We start from the raw sequence: 23,302 nt of genomic DNA, 5'->3' as shown, positions 1-23,302 counted from the left end.
GCAAGGCTTTCTCCCAGGCAGAAGTGCTGGCAGTACCCATTGCCTCTCTGTTGAGCCCTCACCCATCCCATTGTGCAGACATAGTGCCACCATAGGTCACTGAGCACGGAGGATTCCCTGAAACTCTGCCTCCCCCAACCTGGGTGGTCCCGCCCAAGCCACAAACAGCTGTATCCTCAGCAAGTCAGATGATTCTAGCAGAGCCAACTCCAAGACTCACACTGGAGGCAGCTGGCCTCGATTTGTGGTGTGACCTCTTGAGGCAACTAAAAGCACAGCATCTGTGGATTGCTTGCTGAATTTTAACAGGTGGCCCCAGAGGAGCACAAGCTGGGGCTAAACTTGGCCTGTAGCCAAACCCCTCTCAGGACTGTGCCACTGGACACCTACTACACAAAGCCACACTAATAAGACTGCAAGACTTAGGAGCTTTACTTAGTACATAGAAACAGAAACAGAAACACAGTCAAAAAAGCAGCCAAAATGGGAAGACAGAGAAGCAGAAACCATATGAAAGAACAGAGATCCAATAATAACGGAGTCAAGCAATCTCGCAGATGCAAAGTTCAAAACACTGGTTATAAAGATGCTCAATGAACTTAAGGGAAGTGTAGATGAATTCAGTGAGAACTTTAACAAAGAGATAAAAAACATAAAAATGGAAATGGAAATTATAAAAGAAAACCAAGTCGGAAATGCAGAATACATTATCTGAGATGGACAGTATATCAGAGCGAATCAACAGAGTGGATAAACTACCAAGTGAACAAACTGCCAATACAGAGGACAGGGAAGCCAAGAGCACTCAATCAGAACAGCAAGAAAAAAGAAGCCAAGACTATAATAATAAGAAGCCTATGAGACAAAATTAAATGTAGAAACATCTGGGTCATAGGAGTACCTGAAGAGGAACAAGAACTTGAAGAGCTATTTGGAAAAATAATAATGGAAAACTTCCCTCACCTGGTGAAGGAAATAGACATACAACCCCGGGAAGCTCAGAGTCCCAAAAAAGATGAACACAAAGAGATGAACCCATACCAAGACACATTATAATTAAAATTCCAAAGGTTAAATACAAAGAGAGAATCTTAAAAGCAGCAAGAGAAAAGCAGTTAGTTACCTACAAGGGAGCTCCCATAAGACTGGCAGTTGATTTCTTAAAAGAAATTATACAGGACAGAAGGGCTTGACACAAAATATTCAATGTGATGAAAACCCAAGATCTACAACCAAGAGTACTTTATCCAGCAAAGCCATCATTTAGAGTCGAAGGACAGATAAAGAACCTCCCAGACAAAAATAAGCTAAAAGAATTTATCAACATCAAGCCATTATCATAGGAAATGTTGAAGAGGCTTAAGAAGAAAACATGTATCAAAAAACATGAATAAAGAATGGTAATAACTACATTCATATCAACAACTACCTCAAATAGAAAAGAATTAAGGACTCCAACCAAACGATAAGGTGGTTGAATGGATAAGAAAACAAGACCCCTACACATGCTGCCTACAAGAGACTCATTTCAGATTAAGACACACGCAGACTAAAAGGAAGGGGATGGAAAAAGATATTGCCTCGATGGACCTAGAGGGTATTGCACTGAAGGAAGTAAGTCAGATAGAGAACAACAAATATCACAATGACAAAAAGAGAAAATCATAGATACAGAGAATATTTTGAGGGCTACTAGATGGGAGGGGGGTTGGGGGGACGGTGATAAAAGGCAAAGGGATTAAGAAGTACAAATGGATAGTTACAAAATAGACATGGAGATAGATATAAAGTGTAGCATAGGGAAAATAGTTAACAATGTTGTAATTAATACATAAGGGGGAAGAAGGGGAATTGATTTAGTGGGGTCATCACTCTGTGAGTTATATAGACCTCTATTCACTACACTGTACAACTGAAACTAATATATTATTGTATGCCAACTATAATTAAAAAAAACTCACTGAATTGTACAATGTAAATATGAGCAACAAATTGCCTATTATATTCTAATAAAGCCAGGGAAAAAAAGAAATAGGCCAATGTAAGTCATTAAAAAAAAAAAAGAAAGAAAGAAATATAAATAAATAAATATGTATTTCCTGTGGCTTTAAGTTGTTTTTTTTTTTTTAAATAAAAAGCCTCTTGAGAAGAAAGGTAGTTAATATACTAATACTTAATCTCATTCAGATTTCCACTAAAGTACCGCTGCTGGCAGAAAAAGATGGCTAGGGATGTACATACGTCTAAGCTTCTTATGAGATTCATGCAAAAAAACCTGAGTCTATTATATGTCAGGCATTAACTGAGTTCTGAGTATACAGTGGTAAATAAAGCAAACACAAACTGCTTAAATGTGAAAATAGATAATACGTAAATAAATGAGCATACAACTACGAATTGTGGTAAATAACATGGGGGACTGTTCTTAAGTTGAGTGATCATATAAGAACTGAGAGTGTAACATAAAAGCAAGCTTAAAATTTCTCTATAATCTTTATTTGATTAAGTTTTAGATTTGAACAGAAACAAAACTCTTAACTACCTATTACATAATGACCATACAAACCTGCATTTCTCAAAGTTCTCTTCCTTCTGCATTTAATTTTCCATGATTTAGACATGAAGATTGCTACATTCTTATAGTCAGTAAGGAGATGCTCAAAATATTTTACATACTTTTTATAAATAAGAATTCCATTGATAATTTATTATTTATAGCCGCATCCAGGAAACAATGAATTTTTAGCTCTAACTATATTTTGTGAATACTCAAATTTATACCGTCAAATTAACAAAAACTTTCACAGTAAAACAAATGGAATGTGAAAAATGTAAGTTCTTAGTAGTTTAAGGACTAACAATAAAAAAACACCGTAAATTATATTTCATTAGATTTTCAGTAACATTCCTACTTCACCTCTCAGTAACCCAATATGATACAGTACCATATTGAGTGATATTATTTAACCAGCAAGGTCATCAAAGTTGATATCCTATTTTATTTATCAGACACTTATGTGCAGAGTAGCCACCAAAAACAAACAAACAAAAAACAGTGTTTATTCTTGATGTAAAGACAAAAGAACCTAGAGAGGCATACACTATCTATAAAAGGAATAAATATAATACCATTTAACTATAATAAATTAACTATATTCATAGGTCTTAAAATGTATATAAACTTGTTGCATAGACATTTTGACATTTATTTACGTAAAGGAATGTCACTTAAAAAGTGTATTTCAGATATGGTTGGTTTCTTTATTATATCTCTTTTAGGTTATTTGGAAAACCTCATACTAAGAAATCTATATCTTCACAAGTATAAACTGCCACTACGATCATAGTGCTACTGTTATGACTGTCATTATAGGAATAAGTAATTCATTTTCTAAGTTGAGTGTAACTTACCTGAAATGTAGATAACCTTTTGATCACTTCTTTGACCGAGGGAATTGGTCACTTTACAGACATAAACACCAGAATAATTGAAAGTCAGTGGATATACAAAATGAAGAGTATTGTCTGAAGCCAATAAACCATCAGGCCACTGTCCATCCAACCTAGATTTTAAAAAGCAAAAAATTATTTTAAATATCTTGAGTCTCTATTCATTGATAGTTGTTATAAATAAGATATTAACTTCTGAGATGTCTATTAAAGAACCAGCATCTTATGGGTAATTCGCTATGAAATCAAAGCATATGTTATGAATTTTCATTTTAATAAAGATGAATTAATAAAGTCCATTAAGAAGACCCTTTCTTTCAAAATATCAATGCATAAGTGTAGACAGGCCAACATTGTAGGATGGGAAGGAAGGAGAGAAAATAAATTATGTGATTTTAAAGAATTATATTCAGAAAACTGGAAAATCAGAAAAACATTTGAAGATAAACCCATATTATCAAAGGAATTAAAATAATTATCTGTGAATTATGGATCTATTCATGATATAGCTACAATATTCATAATGAAGTCATCAAGTACATGATAATGTTCTAACACTTTTTTGTAACATATATAAAGAGCATCACTGAATGCAGAATAAAATTTTACTGTGCTCCATCCAAAAATGGTTAGTTTCTAAACCACTAAGAAGGGTCTTATAAAATAATTCCTCATAAAATGACTATCTATGATAATAAAAACCAAGGCACCCATTTGGTATCAATAACTCTTTTTAATCGGTGCCTATACTAATTTGGCTAAGAGTCCTATCTAGGGTATATATAACTATAAACCATAATGGGAATAAAACCCACTCTAAGAACTCTAAAGCCATTCACTGCAACAAAACTAAGTATAACATTATACTTCATTTTTCTAACCTTAAGGTAAAAAAAACGAAAAACAATAAAACACCAATAGGTCTTTATTTTGAAACTGTTTTTCAAGACCATAGTTATATTTTTCAGAGGATAAAAAATTCAAGTAAACCCAACTCAATTAATATAGTTTGAATTAAGCAGATTTTTTCAAAAAAATTCATTCACTCCTTCACTCAGCCACCCATTATTTACCCCTACTCTCCTCTGCTGATGCTGCTAAGATGCAGAGGTAAGATTTGGTCTTTTCTTTCAATGATCCTAGTACACAAGAGGAGACCAATAACTAATTACAAAGGAAATAAGAAGGTAGAATGAAGCAAATCAACACTGGAGAGTAGATGGACTGATTTCATTCTGTGATCTCAAGGGTGGTAGGTGGAAGAACAATCAAGTAAAATCTTTTACTGCTGCCAGTACTATTATTTAGCAATGAAGGATAAAAGTAACATTCTAATGTTTAAAAACAAAAGCAAAAACACCCAACCTCTGTTGTAAGAGGACTTTGGAAAAAACATTTTTACGAGCATCAGCTTTCAAAAGGTGAACTCTTTTTCTAAGATGATAAGAATGAATATGAACTATATATCTTACCAACTCTATTTCGGGCCCCAAATTCTAATCCCTTTTATTCTGAGAAGTATAAATATATCTTATAATCTTTCAAAGGCATTTATTCAAATGAGCTACCATCAGAAAAATCTAAATTGAACTCTATATTGAACTCACAACAAATGACATGCTATGCTCTTGCACCCATGTTACATGATTTATATTCATTGTGTCTACCCTGACAAAACCTTTATAAAGTACTATTATCAATGAAGAAACATAGATTAGAGAAGTTAAACGACTTCCTCAAAAATAAAAAAGACATCTCCAAGTAGAGACATACTAGGATGACAACACGGAATTGTATGACTTTTAGAAATACCCTATCACACATCTTAACCAAGGACTGCTTCCCACTTCTAGGAAAATGTAAATGAAAAAGACCTTCCTTACTTTTAAAACTGTATCTTTACTTAAAGACAATAGATTGACCAAATAGACTGTTTCCTTGCTTCCACAAATTCCCACCAAAAACAAAAGTAAAGAAAAACCTTTCAAACCAATGAGGAGAAAGAGAATAGGAGGTAGAATTCATCAGATAAAATGTTTCAACAAACTTTTAGAAGACAGAAAACAGATGGAGAAAACAGTATATACTTTAAGCCAGTGTTTCTCAATCAGAAGTGATTTTTGTCTCCAGGGGACATCCAGTATGTCTGGAGTCATTTGTGGATAGCAGTATATCTGAAGACATTTTTGGCTGTCACAACAGGGTTGGGGCATGGAGGTTGAAGGAGTGGGTGAGGTGCTACTGGCTCTAGAGATCCGAGGTCAAGGACGCTGCCAAACATCCTACAATTTACAGAACTGCCTCCCACAAAAGGAAAAGGAAAAGGAAAAGGAAAAGGAAAAGGAAAAGGAAAAGGAAAAGGAAAAGGAAAAGGAAAGGAAGAAAATAAAGATTTATCCAGCCCTAAATATCAACAGTGTATGGTTGAAAAGCTCTGCCTTGGGCTGAAGAAGTGCTTGTAGGAGACATATGGATGAGAAAGCAGCCAATATGATCCAAAGAACCGAAGACAGATTTAGAATTTGACTCACTACACTGCAGAAGGCCGGAGTGAGGCAAAGGGCTAGAATTAAGGAGATTAGTTGAAAGTTGAAAAAAACAAAACAAGAGATTCCTCCTAACTCTGTACAGATACCAGGCATTTATGTTTTAGGCAAAAAAAAGGAGGTTAATTCAATAAAATGAATGGCCATGAAAAAAAAGACTTTCATCCTTCTACAGGTGACGTCAGAAGCTTCTCCAGAGAAATAACCACCTCTCTACCTGATCACTGTGCGTGAACTCTACTAATGAGTAATCTCTACTATAGAGAGTTTCCACTCAGCATTTTAATGCATCAGTGTGAAATGACTGAACAACTGAGAATATTAAATATCTACAAAATGAAAGACAAAAAATAAAACACGAGAACTAGGAGGAAAAAAAATAGTATATAGAAAAAATAAAGTCTCTGCAGAGGAAAGAACTCTAGCATCCCTATGAAAAAACAAGAAGACACCATATCCATAAAATAAGAAAGGATGCTATGAAAATGAATAGAATAAGAAAATGAGCTTAGAAAATAAAAATATTCTCCCCAGAAAATAAAAAAATGCCCTCCCCACTTTTTTTAATCAATGGGAAAATCAAGCAAATTCCTAGAAAGAGCAACAAAAATTATATGAAAAATAAGAAAGTACATTCATAAATTAAATAAATGAGTTCCAGTAAACAAAAAAAAGAGGAGAAATGACCAAAAATATAAAAAAATTATCCACAGCTGACAGTTACAAGTCTCTAGATTGAAAGGGGGGGCTTAAATATTGAGAAATATGAATGAAAACCTTAGTGTAACAGTTGAAATCTCATAGAGAAAGAGAATTAAGGATATTCAGATAGTAAGCTACACAAGTAAAAAAAAAAAAGCAATTAATAATCTCAGGGAAAATAGCTTCAGACAAAAGAAAACAGAATTCCGGTATACTACTTAGCTTTCAATAAATAAAATGTACCTGAAATAGAGAGGCGACCAATCACTACAGAGTTTAACTAAAAGTAGCTTAATCTCATTGAGACTATGAAGGGTAGAAATATGTATATGGGTATATTTGTATGTGAAGGGGTAGATAGAAAATTAAATTTTCATGTCATAATAATAAGTAAATAGATATAGTGAGTGAAATAAGTCAGACAGAGAAAGATAAATACCATATGATTTAACTTATATGCAGAATCTAAGGAACAAAAAGAACTAATTGAAAACAGAATAACAAATACAGAGGACAATCTGGTGATGGCCAGAGGGGAGGGAGGTACAGGGGCTGGCAGCAAAGGGTTAAAAAAGTGAGGGGTTAAAAAAGACAAATTAGTAGCTGACAGATGGTCACAAGGATGGGGACTACAGCATAGGGAATGCAGTTGGCAGTAATGTAATGGCTAGGTGTAGAGTGAGAGGGAAGATAGAGTAATCAGGAGAATTGTTTCATGAACTATATAACTTTCAAGTACTGTATCCTTGAAAATAATAAAAAGAAAAATCTTAAAAAAAAAAAGAAGTAAATAGTGTTAAAAATTAGTAAATCAAGTAGCAGCAGTTTAAGACCTATGCTGGTAACTATCAGGAGGAACTGCTAAAATTTCCTAAAGTATCCTCTGAGGAACAGAACTGGGGGTAGGCAGGTGGAGAGCCATGGAACAGGAGAACATTTAGAAACCCTTCATTTAACTTAATTTTCAGATATTACTGTAATCATGTATTACACTGATAAAAACGACTTTATGCATTTAACAGTACTTTTCACTTTTAAATAATTTCTCTTTAGAAGTATCTAACATTATTACCTGCTCCACACGGATTTGAAAGGTGGTGGATTTGCATCAGCATTACACTTGAGATTAACACCTTTTCTTCCTACAAACCAATTTCCATCATAGCCTGTTACTGAAACCTCAGGAGCATCTATAAAATAAATTCATGACAGAACAGATTATCTTTTGTTAATGATAAATACAGTTGGTATACAATGATAAAGCATAAGCATAATAAACTTTAGAAGATCAGAAATAATTTTTCCTTCTCTCAATATACATAACCAATGTGGAAAACAGTACTCAATAAATATTAGTTGACTAAAAGAATGAATAAAAAACAATGACTACCCAAACACTAGGCAACTATAAGCATGTACAGTTCTAGTTATTATAAACACTGAATATAAGAATATTCACAAGCCTATAATCACCAAAAGCAAACTTTGAGTCCTATTATAAAATATGTAGAATACTATGAACAAAGAAAATACATTCGGGACTTAATTCAATAATGAGACATGACATTTAAGTACCAAGTCACACTATAAACCTGTTTTTAACAAAATGTTTAATCTGAAAGGTAATTTCCCCCCCAAAATATCAAGTCAATTACAGGGATTAGATTCCCTATACTGCAAGTAATTAATATTCTATGGGCATGTAGAGATGTGACGCAAACTTTCTAAGACTATAATTATAACTTAAATACATTATCTATGGCCTCGACTATTCTAAAACATTGTATCTGAACTTGTATCCATTCAGTGTTCCCAAAGGGTTTTTAGTGTATGTGCAATATGATTAGTTAAGTAAGCAATTATCCTTGTCTACCAGCAATATAAATTTATGCCTTCAAACTATAAAATCCAACACTCATCATTCATTTATCCACCATATTGTTTAGCTCCTAATAAGCGACAAGCATTTTAGCTATTCGGAATACATACGGACTCTGTATTTGTAAAATTTATATTCTAATAGTAATAGGAGAGATGACATTTTAAAAATATTTAACTAAAACTTGTTATGGAAAAGAATAGGATGCTAAGGGAGAAGACAAGAGAAAGGGCCTAATTTGGACTAAGGATGGGGTTGAGGAGGTAATGAAAGACTTTCCTAAGAAAATATTCCTTATACATGGTATAGGGACCCCGCTCCCCATCTTTCTGTGAGCTACATAGTAAACTAGATAAATAGTACACGATCAGATGGTAAGTTAGAGAGAGACCAGGTCACTCTTTAACTCTGCCAAGAAAGCCTGACTTACTATCAAGCAAGGTTTAAAGAAGATAGTGAAAAAATTAACCTTTACTCAGGTACAATTACCTTAGAATTTTAAAAAAGAAATACCTGCCTCTTATGCAAACCAGAATTAGGCATTTTTGTAACTTAAAATTGGTTCTAAAAAATATTGCTCAAAGAACAGTACAGATTTCTGTGTGTTTGTTTTAAAAGGAGGAGGGAACAGGCATCCTCCAAATTTTGAGATATAAATTTGGGGTATAAGATTTTATCTTCTTAAACTATGTTTACATGTTTTATAACTCCTAATTAAAAAAAAGAAAAAAGTCATGAGTACTCTTAACATTTTAGGAGCACGCCAATAAACCTAAATGATAAAGTCTTACATTAGAAGAAAGTAGTTTATATATTTTAGATTGCATTCAAGCAAACAAAAAAATAACACACATAATATAAATTGAAGAAAACTGCAGTCATTACTAGACACAGAAAGAAAAAATGTAAGAAAATATTAATAATACTTACAATTGGGATCTGAATTTTATGAGAAAAAGAAAAAAGTTAATTGGATTCTCCAAAGAAGGAGAAATGAAGGTATTCGTATTCAAGAATACAATAGTAATAACATTCACGTAAGACAGTTTCTCAAGTTTAAACTCCTATAAATGTTGGAAAAACATCCTTAGAATTAGCTTTAGAAACCATTTCACCAAGTATAATATAATGATTTTGTGTAATTTAAAATTCCATGTGTCAAATCAAAAAGAAAAAAAAAAAAACCCCAAAGATCAAAATATCTCCACAAACCTATCTAGATTTATCATCTGTGCATGAATAGAAATGACAGCAGGACCTAACTCTTATTCTAATTTTATCTCTAATCTGCTTAATTTTCATTATTTTTGCTATATGCTATCTGCACCATCAGTTTTTCTCTTGCTCAAATTTTAAAATGCTATGCAAAGAATGTATCAAAAACTGAGAAACTTTAAAGAGAAAAATACATACACACATACATACATACAACGAGTATCCCATAGCAAAAATATAAAAGTACAATATGGACCAGATTTGAACCTTATCTACAATTATCCCAATGACATCTTTAAAATATTGTTTAACTACATGAGAATCTTACAACATGATTAATAAAACTGGATTTGAATATCAAAACATTACAGATTTCCAAAATAATTAAAATCCATCTAGAAGTAAAAGATTCTTGCTAAAAAATAAAAACACCATGAGTGGCATCAATAAAACTGAATAACAGCTAAATTAATTAGATGGGAGAATTGTTTGTCTCCAAGTATTGCACATTTTGAGGTATAAATTTTCACAATTTGCTTAAGTCCAGACTATTTTTAAGGTCTAAGAAGGATAGGGTTAAATAATTTTAAGTTTAAGAACAACTTTAAAAATCATTGTCCATCTTTACAAATTGATAAAAAAATGTTCTGGTTAAATGAAATTTCCATGAAAATATTTTTTAAAATTAAGGGAGAAAATGTAAGAAAAAGTTGTAAGAATTTCTGAATACTAAATATTCAAACTAAAAGCAGTTTGATACAGAATTGTGTCAAAGAAAGAAAATGAAAATAAAATGCATGACATATTTAAAAATTAAATGTTACCATTTACTTACACTGTATGTCTAATATGAAAGAATATCGGATGTCCTTTTCCAAGGCTGGATGTTTTACAACACAAGTGATTCGCCTTCCTCTAGCAAATCTGGTTGGAAATAGCTTGTACTGGCTGACAATTGTTGCCGTTTCATTTGGAAAAGAAGTTGTAGTAGATTCCATTTCACCAAGGTCACCTTCCCAGTTAATATGTGCAACTGGTTTTCCAGTGGCTGCAATACAAATGGCTGCTACTGTTTCATTTCCTCCATCAATTAAGGAATCTGGTCCTTTTATCAGGCTCACAGTGGGTTCAACTGTTTAAATTTTTTTAAAAAAATTAGTTACATTTCAATTAAAAATATATATACATCCTCCTAAGCCACATCTAGCTATATTTCACAAACTGAGAGAAAACTATATAAAATCTATACACACACTTTTTAGGTAATGCCAATATCAATTTGAATTCTTGGAACAAGAGATCATGAGCCAAGACAAATAAGCAGCCAAGATTTTATATAATCTCTACAAAGATGGCTCTGCTGGTAAAGATATACATTTCTTTATAGGGACAGATGAGTTCCCAAAATTAGGATCTACAAAACATTCCTGTGAATTTGATCATAATTTCCATTATGAGATTAAAGGTATTATTACTCTGAAAGGGAAAAAAACATAGTTTTAATATCTAATGCTTCATTTTACAGCAAAAATATTTAAAGAAAATATATTTTAAAATAAGTTACCAGTAGAGAACCTACACTGTTAAATGTAACATCATTAAGTTATGTTTATTGAAGTGTACATGCCACCCATCTTTTTCTGGTATAAGAAAATTCCTCAGCATGGAAATCTAATCTTAATCTTAAATACTTTCAATCTACCTTCCATATATCCTAGCTCTCTCTTCACATTTTTCCAGCAAATTTTATCTGTTTCTTTCTGTATAAATTCCTCAGTACTCACTTCACGAATTCTTTGGCTCAAGCCTATAGTTTATTCTGTGCATCCATTAAGTTTTTAATCTCGAAGATATTTTTTCATTTCCAAGATTTCCACTTGGTTCTTTCAATGTCATCTGTTCTTGGTCTGTATCTACCTATTTTTGTTTTATAATTTACTTTAAGGAATATTATTATTTTCCTTATGCAGTTCTTTTTTAAGACACATTATTGTAAAATAACAAAAAGAAACATATAATGAATAATTTATAGCAAACATCCATATACCCACCACACAGCTTAATAAAAAACATTAGCAACTCCCAAGTCCCTCATATGCCTCTTCTTGATCTTAATAGCTTGCCTGCCCAAGTGTGAAACCATTATACTAACTTTGGAAATAAAGTTTTATTTATTTTTCATGTTAGTTCTATGACCAACAAATACAAACAACACAAATTTCACCTGTTTCTGAAATTTACATTAACGGAATCAATATATATATTTTTGTATGGTTTTCCTATGACTCAACTTTGTATTCCTAATTGCTTATGTGGGAATATTTGGCCTTAATTTATTGTTTTACAATTCATTTATTAACTTATTTTTAGATCATTTAGATTTATATGCAAGTATATAAATTGTTAATTTTAACTGCTGTACCATTTATTGATTATTGGACATTGGTGGTGTTTCCTGTTTTGTATAATTTTACAAGAAATATTCGCATACATGTAACTTGACACATTTGTACAAAAGTTTCTCTAGTTTTTATCTTATAGTAGAATTGCTACTACTATATTTATTTTAAATTTTACCAGGTAATGAAAAAAGCTTTCCAAAGCAACAATTTATTTCCAAGCTTAGAATTCCCGCGGTCCATATATACTCACAATTGATACTATTAGACTTCTCAATGTCTACCAATCTAGTAGGTATGTAATGGCATTTCATTGAGACTTTATTTTTCATTTCTCAGATTACAAAGGATATTATCATACGTTTTTGGGCCATTGGAATTTCTTCCGCAAAATGCCTATTAAAGCCTTTTTTAAATTATTAATTTGGGAGGAGAGTCCTTTTTTGATTGTGTGTACTGTACTACAAATATCTTCTATTAGGGCTTGTTTTTTTTAACCTATGGTGTGTCTAACGAGCAGAAGTTTCTAATTCAAATTCACTAACATTTATCAGTGTTTACTTCCCTTTTATAGTTCACTGCTTTTTTTATACTAAGAAATACTTCTCTACTTCAAGGCCAATTACTATATGATATATATAGCTTCTTATTCTCTGCAGAAATTTTGTAGAGTGACTTATCTCTTCAAATGGTAAGCACTGTTGTTTAACAGCGTGTCTGATAATTACAACATCTTATATTTTTGTGGGTCCTTCTGTTGTCGTTTGTGTTGACTGCTGCTTATGAGGTCTTTACTTGTATGCCTGGTTATTCAAGCAGACTATATGCCTGTTTTTGAATAATAAAGGTAGAAATAATTTGAGGTATAGAATAAAAGTACCTTTCCTCCGGAAAAAAATTGTGTTTTCTCCTGCCAAGCTCCTGAAAACATCAACCTATCCAGATCTCCTTAATTTAAGTTCAGACTATTCAGGTGATATACACCAGGACTAGAAGTCCATAAAGAAGCCTGGTTTACTTCTGGTTTACTATTATTCTGAAAAGGTAAGTCTTTGGGTACCATGTGAATATAAAAAGGGTTATTAGACATCCCATCTTGAGCTGAAATGCATTTAGACATTTGTCTCACTTCTCTAGGCTCTCAAAATCTTAGCTTAGCATCTCAGGTGTTTCTTCATAACTGTCAAATGTCCTCAAAGTGAATCCAGTTTTCAGCTTTCAGTGCTAGGCTTACTTCTGTTTTCACCTTCAGAAAAATTTTGGTCTTGTTATATTTCTTACCATGTTGTTATTTCTTTGAAGTTTTCAATGGTGTTTTCTTATGTTTCACCCCCAGCTGGAGAGGTAAATGATGTATGCCATCATAAATAGAAGCTTTTATCTTTGAGAAACTTAAAAATTTATTTTAAAGTCAATTTGGAATTATGTTATTTCTACTTCTGAAGGGAATCAATCTCCTGGTTGTAGATTTTACTGGCTATCTAGTTACTTTTTTCATATAATACAATATTTTAGTTAACTTTTCTGTACTGTTCCCTAGCAGTTTTGTTGTTGCTTCCTCTTAAGATGCTATCCAATGTCCTGTATACTCTGACTGGGGGGCACGTAGTGTTCCCAGCCCTGTGTAAATGCCAGGATTGTTAAATCTACTGCTTTTTCTTGGTTCTATCCCTCACCTCAAAAGTTTCCTCTCACATATATACCAATCAGTACTAAAGCAAAGATTTCAGAAGGGCCTTTCTCTGTATCTCTAAAGTGTTCTCTATAGTCCTTGTCCTCTCTCACTCCTTCCCTCTCTCCCTCTCTCTTTCTCCCCCTCCTTCCCTCCCTCCTCCCCACTCTCCATGCTCCCTTTCTTCCAGTATTCTCCTCCACAGATTCGAATCACCTTGTCCTCCCTGACTTTCAATCTGTCTCCTCAACTCAGTGAGACCACCATCTTCTGCTTTTAATTCCTTGTCACTGAGCTGTAGCCTGGAAACTGCCGAAAGAGAAAGGTGGAACATTTATAAGACTCATTTTCTTTGTTTTCCTTCTTTCAGGGTTCATAATCTTACACTGCCTATCGTCCAATGACTAAAAACTGTTCCTTACTTGCCTGAATTTATTGTTCCTAGGGACAGAGGATAAATCTAGTCCTGGTTACTCCATCATACCCACCAGTAGAAGTCTATTTCTCAACTGCAAAATTATTATTACTAAAAATTGAGAAAACAAAAATTATCTATGACTGTAGTACTCTAATACTCTTCCATTTCTTTCTCTTTATTTCTCTTTCTAGATAGATGTAATCATGGCATGTCTACAATTCTGTGGCTTATTTTTTTTAAGCAGCAACATTTCTCAACCACAATTGTTATACAACAATTGTGGTTGTACCCAATTGTATAACAATTCCTGCTATGGGACAGTTGCTGTTCAATTTTGCTATAACTTTTTGTAATATCACATTCCCTTGATTTGGTTTCCATTACTACCATTCCACTGAAACTCTAATGTCATCCTCTAACCAACAAGCTCAGTACTTTTCGTTGCCTATTCTCTTTGACTAACTTTGCAGATTTTGATACTTCAGCACGGTTCCTCCCAATCAATTCCAAAATTCCAAAAAAAATAAAATACTAATACTTTAAGGTATTTATTGTAAGTAGTGAATTAACTTGTGAGCTATGCATTTATAATATCAGCTGTGTGCCATCCTTAGGAGAACTGAAAAATGGCCACTCAAATCATTTTCTATAGGGCTTAATTCTCACTGTGGAAAAAGGCTGCTAATCTGTAAAACTTTATCTTCTCTTGATATGAACAATATTACTTTGCCCAAGTTTTTCTCAAACCTCTTTGTGCTCTTCATCTCTATTTCTTCCAACCTCTGCCTTAATAAATACTTAGTCCAAGGCCTTTAGTTACTTTTTGTATCTCCCTCAAAAACTTTTATCTTATAAACACTACTACCTATTAAATTAATGGTATGTAATTTACTCAATCACTAAAGTTCAAAACCTGTTATTGTTCATACCTCCCTTGTTTCTTATATCCAGTCAGTCATAAAGTCCTCCTAGTTATTCCTTTGTAATAATAGCTCCTTCCACTCAAGTGGCAGAAATTAGAAGATTAATTTCAAGCCTTCATGGTCTCATAGCTGAGGCATTATAATTTCAGTAGCTCTTCATTTCATCAAAAACACCAGACTGATCATCCTAAATCACAACTTTCATCACATTACTACCTAAATCAGGTCTACTATGAGTTAGGCATCCTTCTAAGCAAGGTGAAAAGATGGTCAAAGCAGTGTTTCTAAAACTTTCCTGTGCACATAAATCACTTGGGGATCCTGCTAAAATGTAGATTTATCACTCAGTAAGTCTGAGAGGGGTCTTAAATTCTGTATTTCTAACAAGCTCCCAAGTGATATCAATGCTGCTGGTTCATGAACCATACCTTAAAAATAGAAAGAGTCTGAAGAGAAAAAGGAAGGTGAGAAGAAGTACAACACTGTACATTCAGTTCACATTTCCAGTAATATAAAGCTCAAATTCCCCATCCTAACTTTAATGTGGTCCTACTCTACCTTTCTAGTCTTTAATTATTGTACTTTATGTAAATTCTCTGAACAATCAACAAATAATTCAGTGGTTCCACTAATGAGGGTTTTCTCAACAGTGAGTAATCTCTCTCCTCCTCTCCCAGAGGACATGTGGCAATATCTGGAGACATTCTAAACTGTCACAACTAAGGGACTGCTACTAGTACCTTCTGAGTAGGGGCCATGGATGCTGCTAAACAGTCTATAATGGACTGTTGTAACACAGCCCCAAATTTCAACAATGCTGAAGTTGAAGAAATTCTGCCCTAATGTACATTGTTTTCTGCCTCCCACTGTTGGCTCACACGCTCTCCTTATACTTCTTCCCTTTTTGCCTATCCAAAACCCACCCACCATTCAAGAACTGGCTCAACTATTTTTTTCTACAAAACATTTTAAAACTACTAAGTTCACCAATCCATTCCTATATCCTAATTTAAATATTTAGTGTATGACTGCTATATACCAGGAATTCTTATAGGTTTTAGGGATATAATGTTAAATTTTAAAGTATAGAATTATAGCTCACCATACACTGATAGTAAAGAAAACAAATAATAAGTAGTATGGTAATTGCTACAATGAAGGCATGTTGAAGATACAACCACAGAAGAGCAAAAAAAAAAAAAAAAAAAAAAACCAAAAAAAAAAAAACCCAGAAAATTGAGTGTGTATGTGTTTTTGAGGGCGGGGGTAGGTAGATTTTTCAAGAATGGCTTCCAAAGGATGTGGTTTGATGAATAGTAATTAAATAGCAAGAATGTAAGAAGAGAGAGAGAGGACAAAAAATAAGTCAATTCAGGCATTAAAACACATGTAAAAGCATAAATAGGTATTAACAGAACTACAAAAAGTTTATTACGATTATAAAATTTGGGTTTGGGGAGTAGAACAAGAAATGAAATAGGTGAAGGTAAAGTAGTAGGCATGGGTAAAATCATGACTGTCTTGTACAGTCTTGAGTTTTAAACCACTGAGTACTGTATTAATTTAGGGGAAATTACTAAAATTTAAAGCAAAAAAAAGTTTATTCCCATGAGCTCTCTCTTCCATAAACAAATTAATTATTTTCTTGACATTAAACTCTCTGTGACCTTTTTACTCTGATGGCCTGCACTTGACTTTTCAGTAATTTCTGCCATGCCTTCTAATCGAAACATTTTTCAAATTATGAATTTCTTAAACATAAGTTATATTTCTCCACAGTTCTCAGGGCAGTGTAGTAAACATATAAAATCCTCAAATATCTAATTTTATTTACATAGTATCTCTCAACATGAAAAAAACATATAACAAATTTGGACAAAATTGCTTTCCTCCTACATTACAGAGACTCTGAAATTAAATACTAGGGGCTATCTACTTGTTTGGTCCTCTGGAAGCAGATGTTGAGACCAAATGAGAAGTGCAAAAGGCTTATTAGGGAATAACAGCTGGAAGAAAAGTGAAAAAAAAAAAAAAGGATTAAGTAGGGGGAGCTATCTGGAGACCTAATGAAGTCTCTGACAAGCAAACAAGACGATTTGGAGCAAAGACTGTCCCCATCAAAGGAGTCCCACTTTGGGTGGAAATAGCTAAGGGTGCTATTATTCCTTGATCCTTATTTTACCATTCAAAAGTACTCACCAGAATTTCTAAACTGGTTTATCTTTCATGCAAGTGGCTACCTTAATGCTAATAAGCTCATTCTAAATTCCACTACAAACTTTAACAGTTTTCAAACAAAAAAAGGCAGATTTTTCATTAGGAAAAATAAGTCCAAGATTCAAATGGCTATGCAAATCCACAACAGCAGAAATAAAATTCACTTTGAAAAACAAACAGGTGTCAATGGCTCCATTAAGACAGTCGCTTTAAAAAACAGAAGAGCTATTTAAAGATAGTAATTACAAGTTGAAAATTTGAGGAAAAAATAATGAAAATAAATATGTCGAAGAAACTCAGCACTTAGTATTATTATAAATTAAAAAAAATCTTTCATGAATAAAAGTAACATAGCTAAGAACTACATAGCATTATATAGATAGGTAGGTAGGTAGATAGATACAGACAAAATTTTGTTTAAATTAAGAGAGCCTAGAATCATATTTTTAAAACAGAACTTGAAAAATCATATTTGAATTATTTTATTTTAAAACTAAACTTATATATAATTTCAATTATTTAGATTCTTGAAAATACTTTTATTATAATCCTCATGACTACCACCAAAATATATAATTCAAGCATACTTACCTAATACAGTCACGGTTGTAGAAGACTGAGCATTTCCAAGTGGGAATGTAACAGCTTTGCATATGTATTTTCCAGAATCAGAAAATCCTATGTTGTGTAGTGTAATTGTTGCATCATTAAGTGAATAGTTTTTAAACAAGACTCTTCCCTGATATTCCCCTTGAACAGAGAATCCATATTGAGGATGATGAACTGCAACAGTCTGTGAACTTTTGCCATGTATCTTCTCCCATGAAATTTGTGTTATAGTTTCATTTACTTCAATTAAACACTTCAACGAAACATTCTTTCCCCATACTGCTGTGACATGAGGCTCCACAATAATGGGTCCAGCTAAGGCACCTATGGGTAGGGAAATAAAAGCATAGCTCTCAAAATGGAAAAATGTTACTCTAAAATATCATTAATCTCCCTCCCCTCCTGTTGCCTTCTCTGCTTCCCTTTTTCCCCTCCTGTAAGTACATGTGTACACACACACACAAACTCCCTCCCTCCCTTCCTCTCTCTCTCCACTGAATAAAAGGAAGAACTGAAAAGAGCTAAATGTTCCCAGGGATGATTATAAAACCAAAAGAGTGACTCTCAAATAAAGTAAATACCCATTAATAGGTGTTGTGGTGAAAAAGCACTAGATTGAGCCAAAAAAAAAATAAGTCTGAAAGCTAATCCTTCCCAGTCAAGCCTTCAGATGAGATCCCAGCCCTAGTGGACGCCTTGACTGCGGTCTTGTGAGAGAATGAAGCAGACCGCAGACCGCAGTAAAGAACCCATCAAAAATCTCTATTTAAAAAAACAACAAACTTCATTTAAGTTACACCATCTACTTGAAAACATTAATTTAAAAAACACACATAAATGTGAAATCAATTTTTTCCATTTCATAGATGAAAACAAAATGCCACAAGCAAAAGTTAAAATAAAATGACATCAGACTTCTCCCTTATAATAATAATAATACCCTTCCTAAAAAGCAATGGACCAAATCTAAATCATTTTAAGGGAAATAAGACTAATATTCACGAATACTAAAGTCAAGAAAGATGCTGTTCACTGACAAGTATATTAAAATATAAAGAATAAGTCCTTGGAGAGTTTATAACTCACATATGTATCTTGACAAAATAAATACTCAAACGAAGAAGTAAATCAATAGAAGCACTGAACAATGAAAAGTATAAATGATACCTTTAAAGTTTAGTTTTATCTAAATAATATTTTTAAATTAATACAAAAATGCAGAAGAGTATCATTTAAAAGATAATAAAGAAAAATGTGCTTAAACATGTTCCAACAATTCTAAACAAAAACTTTACACAATATTATTTCCATGAACTCTTTCAAGAGGAAAGAAACCATAAATAAATGAATGCATAAATAAATAAGGCAGGTATAGATAGACAGTGCAAAAACTACCATCCAAGATATGACTGAAGATATTACAAAAAAAAGACAAGTCACAGTGACTATACTTAACAGCTATGGAAGAAAAAGGTTCTTTTTAAACCACTGCCCCCCAAAAGTATCAAGCCCCAAAATTTACCACCATGCTCCATCACGCTTTCAAGTGGAGATAATTACTAATGTATTTTAGCAACCTATGATAAGTCTGGTACTAAGCCAGAAAATACAGACGATAAAAATGTATGAATATTAATTAAAATTTTCATATATTATAATAACCAGCTCTGTATTTAAGAAAAAGACACAATGACCAAACAGTATACTCCAAGAATGTAAGGATATTTTCAGACTACTCATCGTACTGAAAGTTCATATGACTTTGATGCTAAAAAGGCATTTAACAAAATTTAACATTCATTATCTAATTAAAAAAAAAAATCTAACAACTTCAAAAAGGGTTTTTAATAATAAAGTTAAATCTAAGAAGGCCAGGTAAAGAGCTATTAGAACCAATAAAGCTTATAAAGCATGCATGCACAATATATACAACATATAAAGTCAATGTTGTAATAATCTTTACAAATTTACTGCAAAAAAATTAATACTTGCAAAACACTGATATTTAAAACACTTATGAATAAAGTTCTAAAGAACCTATAAAAATGAGAGACTGACTTGAATAAATAGAAGATACATCATGTTCCTGGATGAAAATACTGAATACAATATAGATCTCAAATCTCTCCATATTAAGACACAAATTCAATGCAATTGCAGTGAAAACCCTGATAAAAATTCTTGAAACCAGACTAGGAACAATAGCTATATTTCAAAAACAACGATGGTTCAGTAGGAGAGAGGAAAACGCATTAAAGTAAAAATAATAAAAAGCTTACTATTAATATCTTAAAAACAACTGAGAGTACATCAATCAGACCAATATATATAATGGCATATGGTATAAAATGAAGTTAATTATTTTCTATGAGTGGAGAAATACTGAATTAGTCAAGACATGCTAAAAAAACAAGAGCTAAATATTTGGAAACAGATCCCTACTATACACTAAACACACACATTCACATACCCAGATGGACTAAAGATCTAAATGTAAAAAATTAGTCACATATACCTGTACACATACTGACAATAACTTTTTGTATATTCTGGCAGATAACGTTATTACTTATTCTAGGGAATGGAATTCCTGAGGATTAAAGAAAAAATTTTTAGTTTTTACTTCGTGCTCTTCTCCAATGACAGAATGAATTACAATATTAATTTACAAAGCAAATTAAAAATAAAAATAAACAGAATTATCCTCCTCACACCTCAGATAGAGGTGGAAAAGAGATAGGATAAAGGAAATGTTATGGACTGATAGTGTCCCTCCAAAATTTAGATGTTGAAGCCCTAACCTTTGAAGTGATGGTATCTGGAAGTGGGGCTTTTGTGTAATAATTATATTTCTATGAGGTCATGAGGGTGGGGCCCCCATGCAGGCATTAGAAAAGGAAGAGAGATGAGCACATGTGCTTGACCATGTGAGAACAAAGTGATAAATAAGGTAACTGTCTACAAGTTAAGAAGAGGGTCCTCTCTAAGAACCTAATCTGCTTGTACCTTGATCTTGGATGTCTCAGCTTCCAGCACTGAAAAATAAATATCTTGTTAAAGGCACTCACTATATAGTGTTCTGTAATAGCAAGTATCAGAATAATCTGAGACGAATAGTGTTAATTATGTATCCTTACGACCTAATAAGAACCATGGCCTAGGGGACCATCATCACTAAAGGAAGTATTTAGAGATAGGAAAAAGAACTAAATGGATCCACTGAATCAAAAACATTTAAAATACTCTACATTTAAATGGAGAAAGCCATTCTTAGTATAACAGCAAAGATAGAAAAAATATCAAGTAAAAGGTTGATAGATTTGCCCAGAAAAACTAAGCTCTAATGAACAGAGCTTGAGTAGATATTTACAAGGGATGGGGGGGACACAAACAAACCTATAAATGGCTATTTTAATGTGTTCAATTTTATAACTTTACTAGTAAACAAACGTTAAGGTAAATATTAGGTTTTTATTTTTCATTTTTTGCCTTAATACCTAGGAGGTAATGAGTGATTTTTACTTTCTAATTTTTTTCTAAAAAAAATATTCTGAGTAATGTTTACTAGTTGCAAAAGTAAATTTTGATGTAAATTTTTTCTTGGTTCAACTCTTAAATCTTTGACTAAGGCTTTATATTATCCTTCAATTATTTATAATTTGGCTATCCCTGAGATTCCATAAGCTTCTGATGATATATTTCCTTTTTTCGTATTTTAAGTAGCCAGAGTTAGTTTCAATTGCTTGCAAACAGAAGTATCTAATACATTTCCAATCTTAAACTAAACCCAAAAGTTAAAAATCACTTTTGAATAAGATTTTTCCCTAAAGAATCTTAAAACCATGGAGAAACACTCACATCCACATATAAAAATGTATACATAAAAGTATGCTGTTCTAGAGAAAGTGATGGACCACAGATATAAGTTTAGAGTAATTAACATACAAAAAGGTAGATAAAATCATGAGACTGAATGAAACTACTTACAGAATATTAATAGCATAAAGACCAAGCATCCATGGTGCATTTAAACATTAAAAGGTTTGGAAATTGAGTACAATTCAAAAAGCAAGATGGCAAAAGAATAGCCAGGGAAGAAAGAGTATCAAGAAGTATCCTGCACAATAAGCGAAGAACCTAGAAAGAGAAACTGATCATGCTGCTACTCCGCATGCTGCTAAAAGGTCAAAAAAGAGAAAGACCCATAATAACCAATAAATTTAGCAACTGTCTTAGTAAGTAGTGAGGATATAAGCCTGATTGGAATAGATTTATAATAGTGTAGAGAGTTCTGCTTCTCGCCAAGGAGGAGTAACAGAATTTACCCTCTTGCCTGAAACAATCATTTCAAGACAATGATCAACAGGCAACTGAGAGACAGCAAACACACAAGGTGAGCCTGATGATTGGCCTCAGCTTACTACCCGGAGTGAATTCCAAGGCCTCAACATGGAGTAAACCTAAATAGCCAGGCAGTCTCCCCGAGTTCTATCCAACATTCTAGCCAGGACAATCAGACAAGAAAAAATGGCATCCAGATTAGAAAATAAAATTGTCTTTATACACAGAACAACATAATCATCTGTGTAGTAAATCTGATGGAATCTGGAAAAAGCTATTATAAAAAGGGCAGTAGCAACAGTCCTTATGTAAGACCTAAGATTAATATACAAAAATTAATTGTATTTTTATGTATTGGCAATAAAAAATGAGAAAAAATTTAAAACTGCTATTTAGAATAGCATCACACACAGAAAAAGATGAAATAAGTATAAATTTGACAAAAGCTACAAAAACCTGTACGGTTAAAACTACAAAATTTGCTGAGAGAAATTAAAGACCCAAATAAATGGAAAGATATGCTTAAGACTCAAAATAAAACTTAAAATTTTAATTCTCTCTAAATTGATCTAGAGGTTCAACACAATCCCAATCAAAATCCAATCAGATATTTTATAAAAATTGACAAGCTGTTTCTAAAATTCATATGGAAATGCAAATTTAAGGTTTTGTCACCTTAAGTTGGCAAATATTTCTTAGTTATGTTACCAAAAGCACAATCAATGGATTCATCAAAATTAAAATTTTCGGCCCTTCAAAAGACAGTCAAGATAAACCTCTTAATGGAGAAAAAAATCTGTACAAAACATATTTGATAAACGACTTATTTATATCTGATAAAGAACTTGAATTCAAAATATATAAAGAACTCTTAAAACTCCATAAAAAGAAAAAAAAAAAAAACAAAAAAAAATAACAAAAAAATCTACAC

General features: G+C 32.6%; 1 protein-coding gene across 1 annotated transcript in view; it reads right to left on the bottom strand.

Annotated features, from left to right (window-relative positions):
- NECTIN3 (nectin cell adhesion molecule 3) overlaps positions 1 to 23,302 on the bottom strand; it is a 104,512-nt gene that overhangs the window by 54,937 nt on the left and 26,273 nt on the right. Inside the window, exons 3-6 of the mRNA XM_025051420.1 lie at positions 18,013 to 18,354; positions 10,628 to 10,924; positions 7,771 to 7,888; positions 3,412 to 3,563 (exon numbers count right to left, since the gene is read on the bottom strand). Of these exons, the coding sequence (XP_024907188.1) occupies positions 3,412 to 3,563; positions 7,771 to 7,888; positions 10,628 to 10,924; positions 18,013 to 18,354 (909 nt within the window). The remainder of the gene's footprint in view (positions 1 to 3,411; positions 3,564 to 7,770; positions 7,889 to 10,627; positions 10,925 to 18,012; positions 18,355 to 23,302) is intronic.

This window comes from Pteropus alecto, unplaced genomic scaffold (assembly GCF_000325575.1).
Source record: "Pteropus alecto unplaced genomic scaffold, ASM32557v1 scaffold270, whole genome shotgun sequence".
Taxonomy (NCBI): Eukaryota; Metazoa; Chordata; class Mammalia; order Chiroptera; family Pteropodidae; genus Pteropus; species Pteropus alecto.
This window is presented reverse-complemented; position numbering and strand designations above follow the sequence as displayed.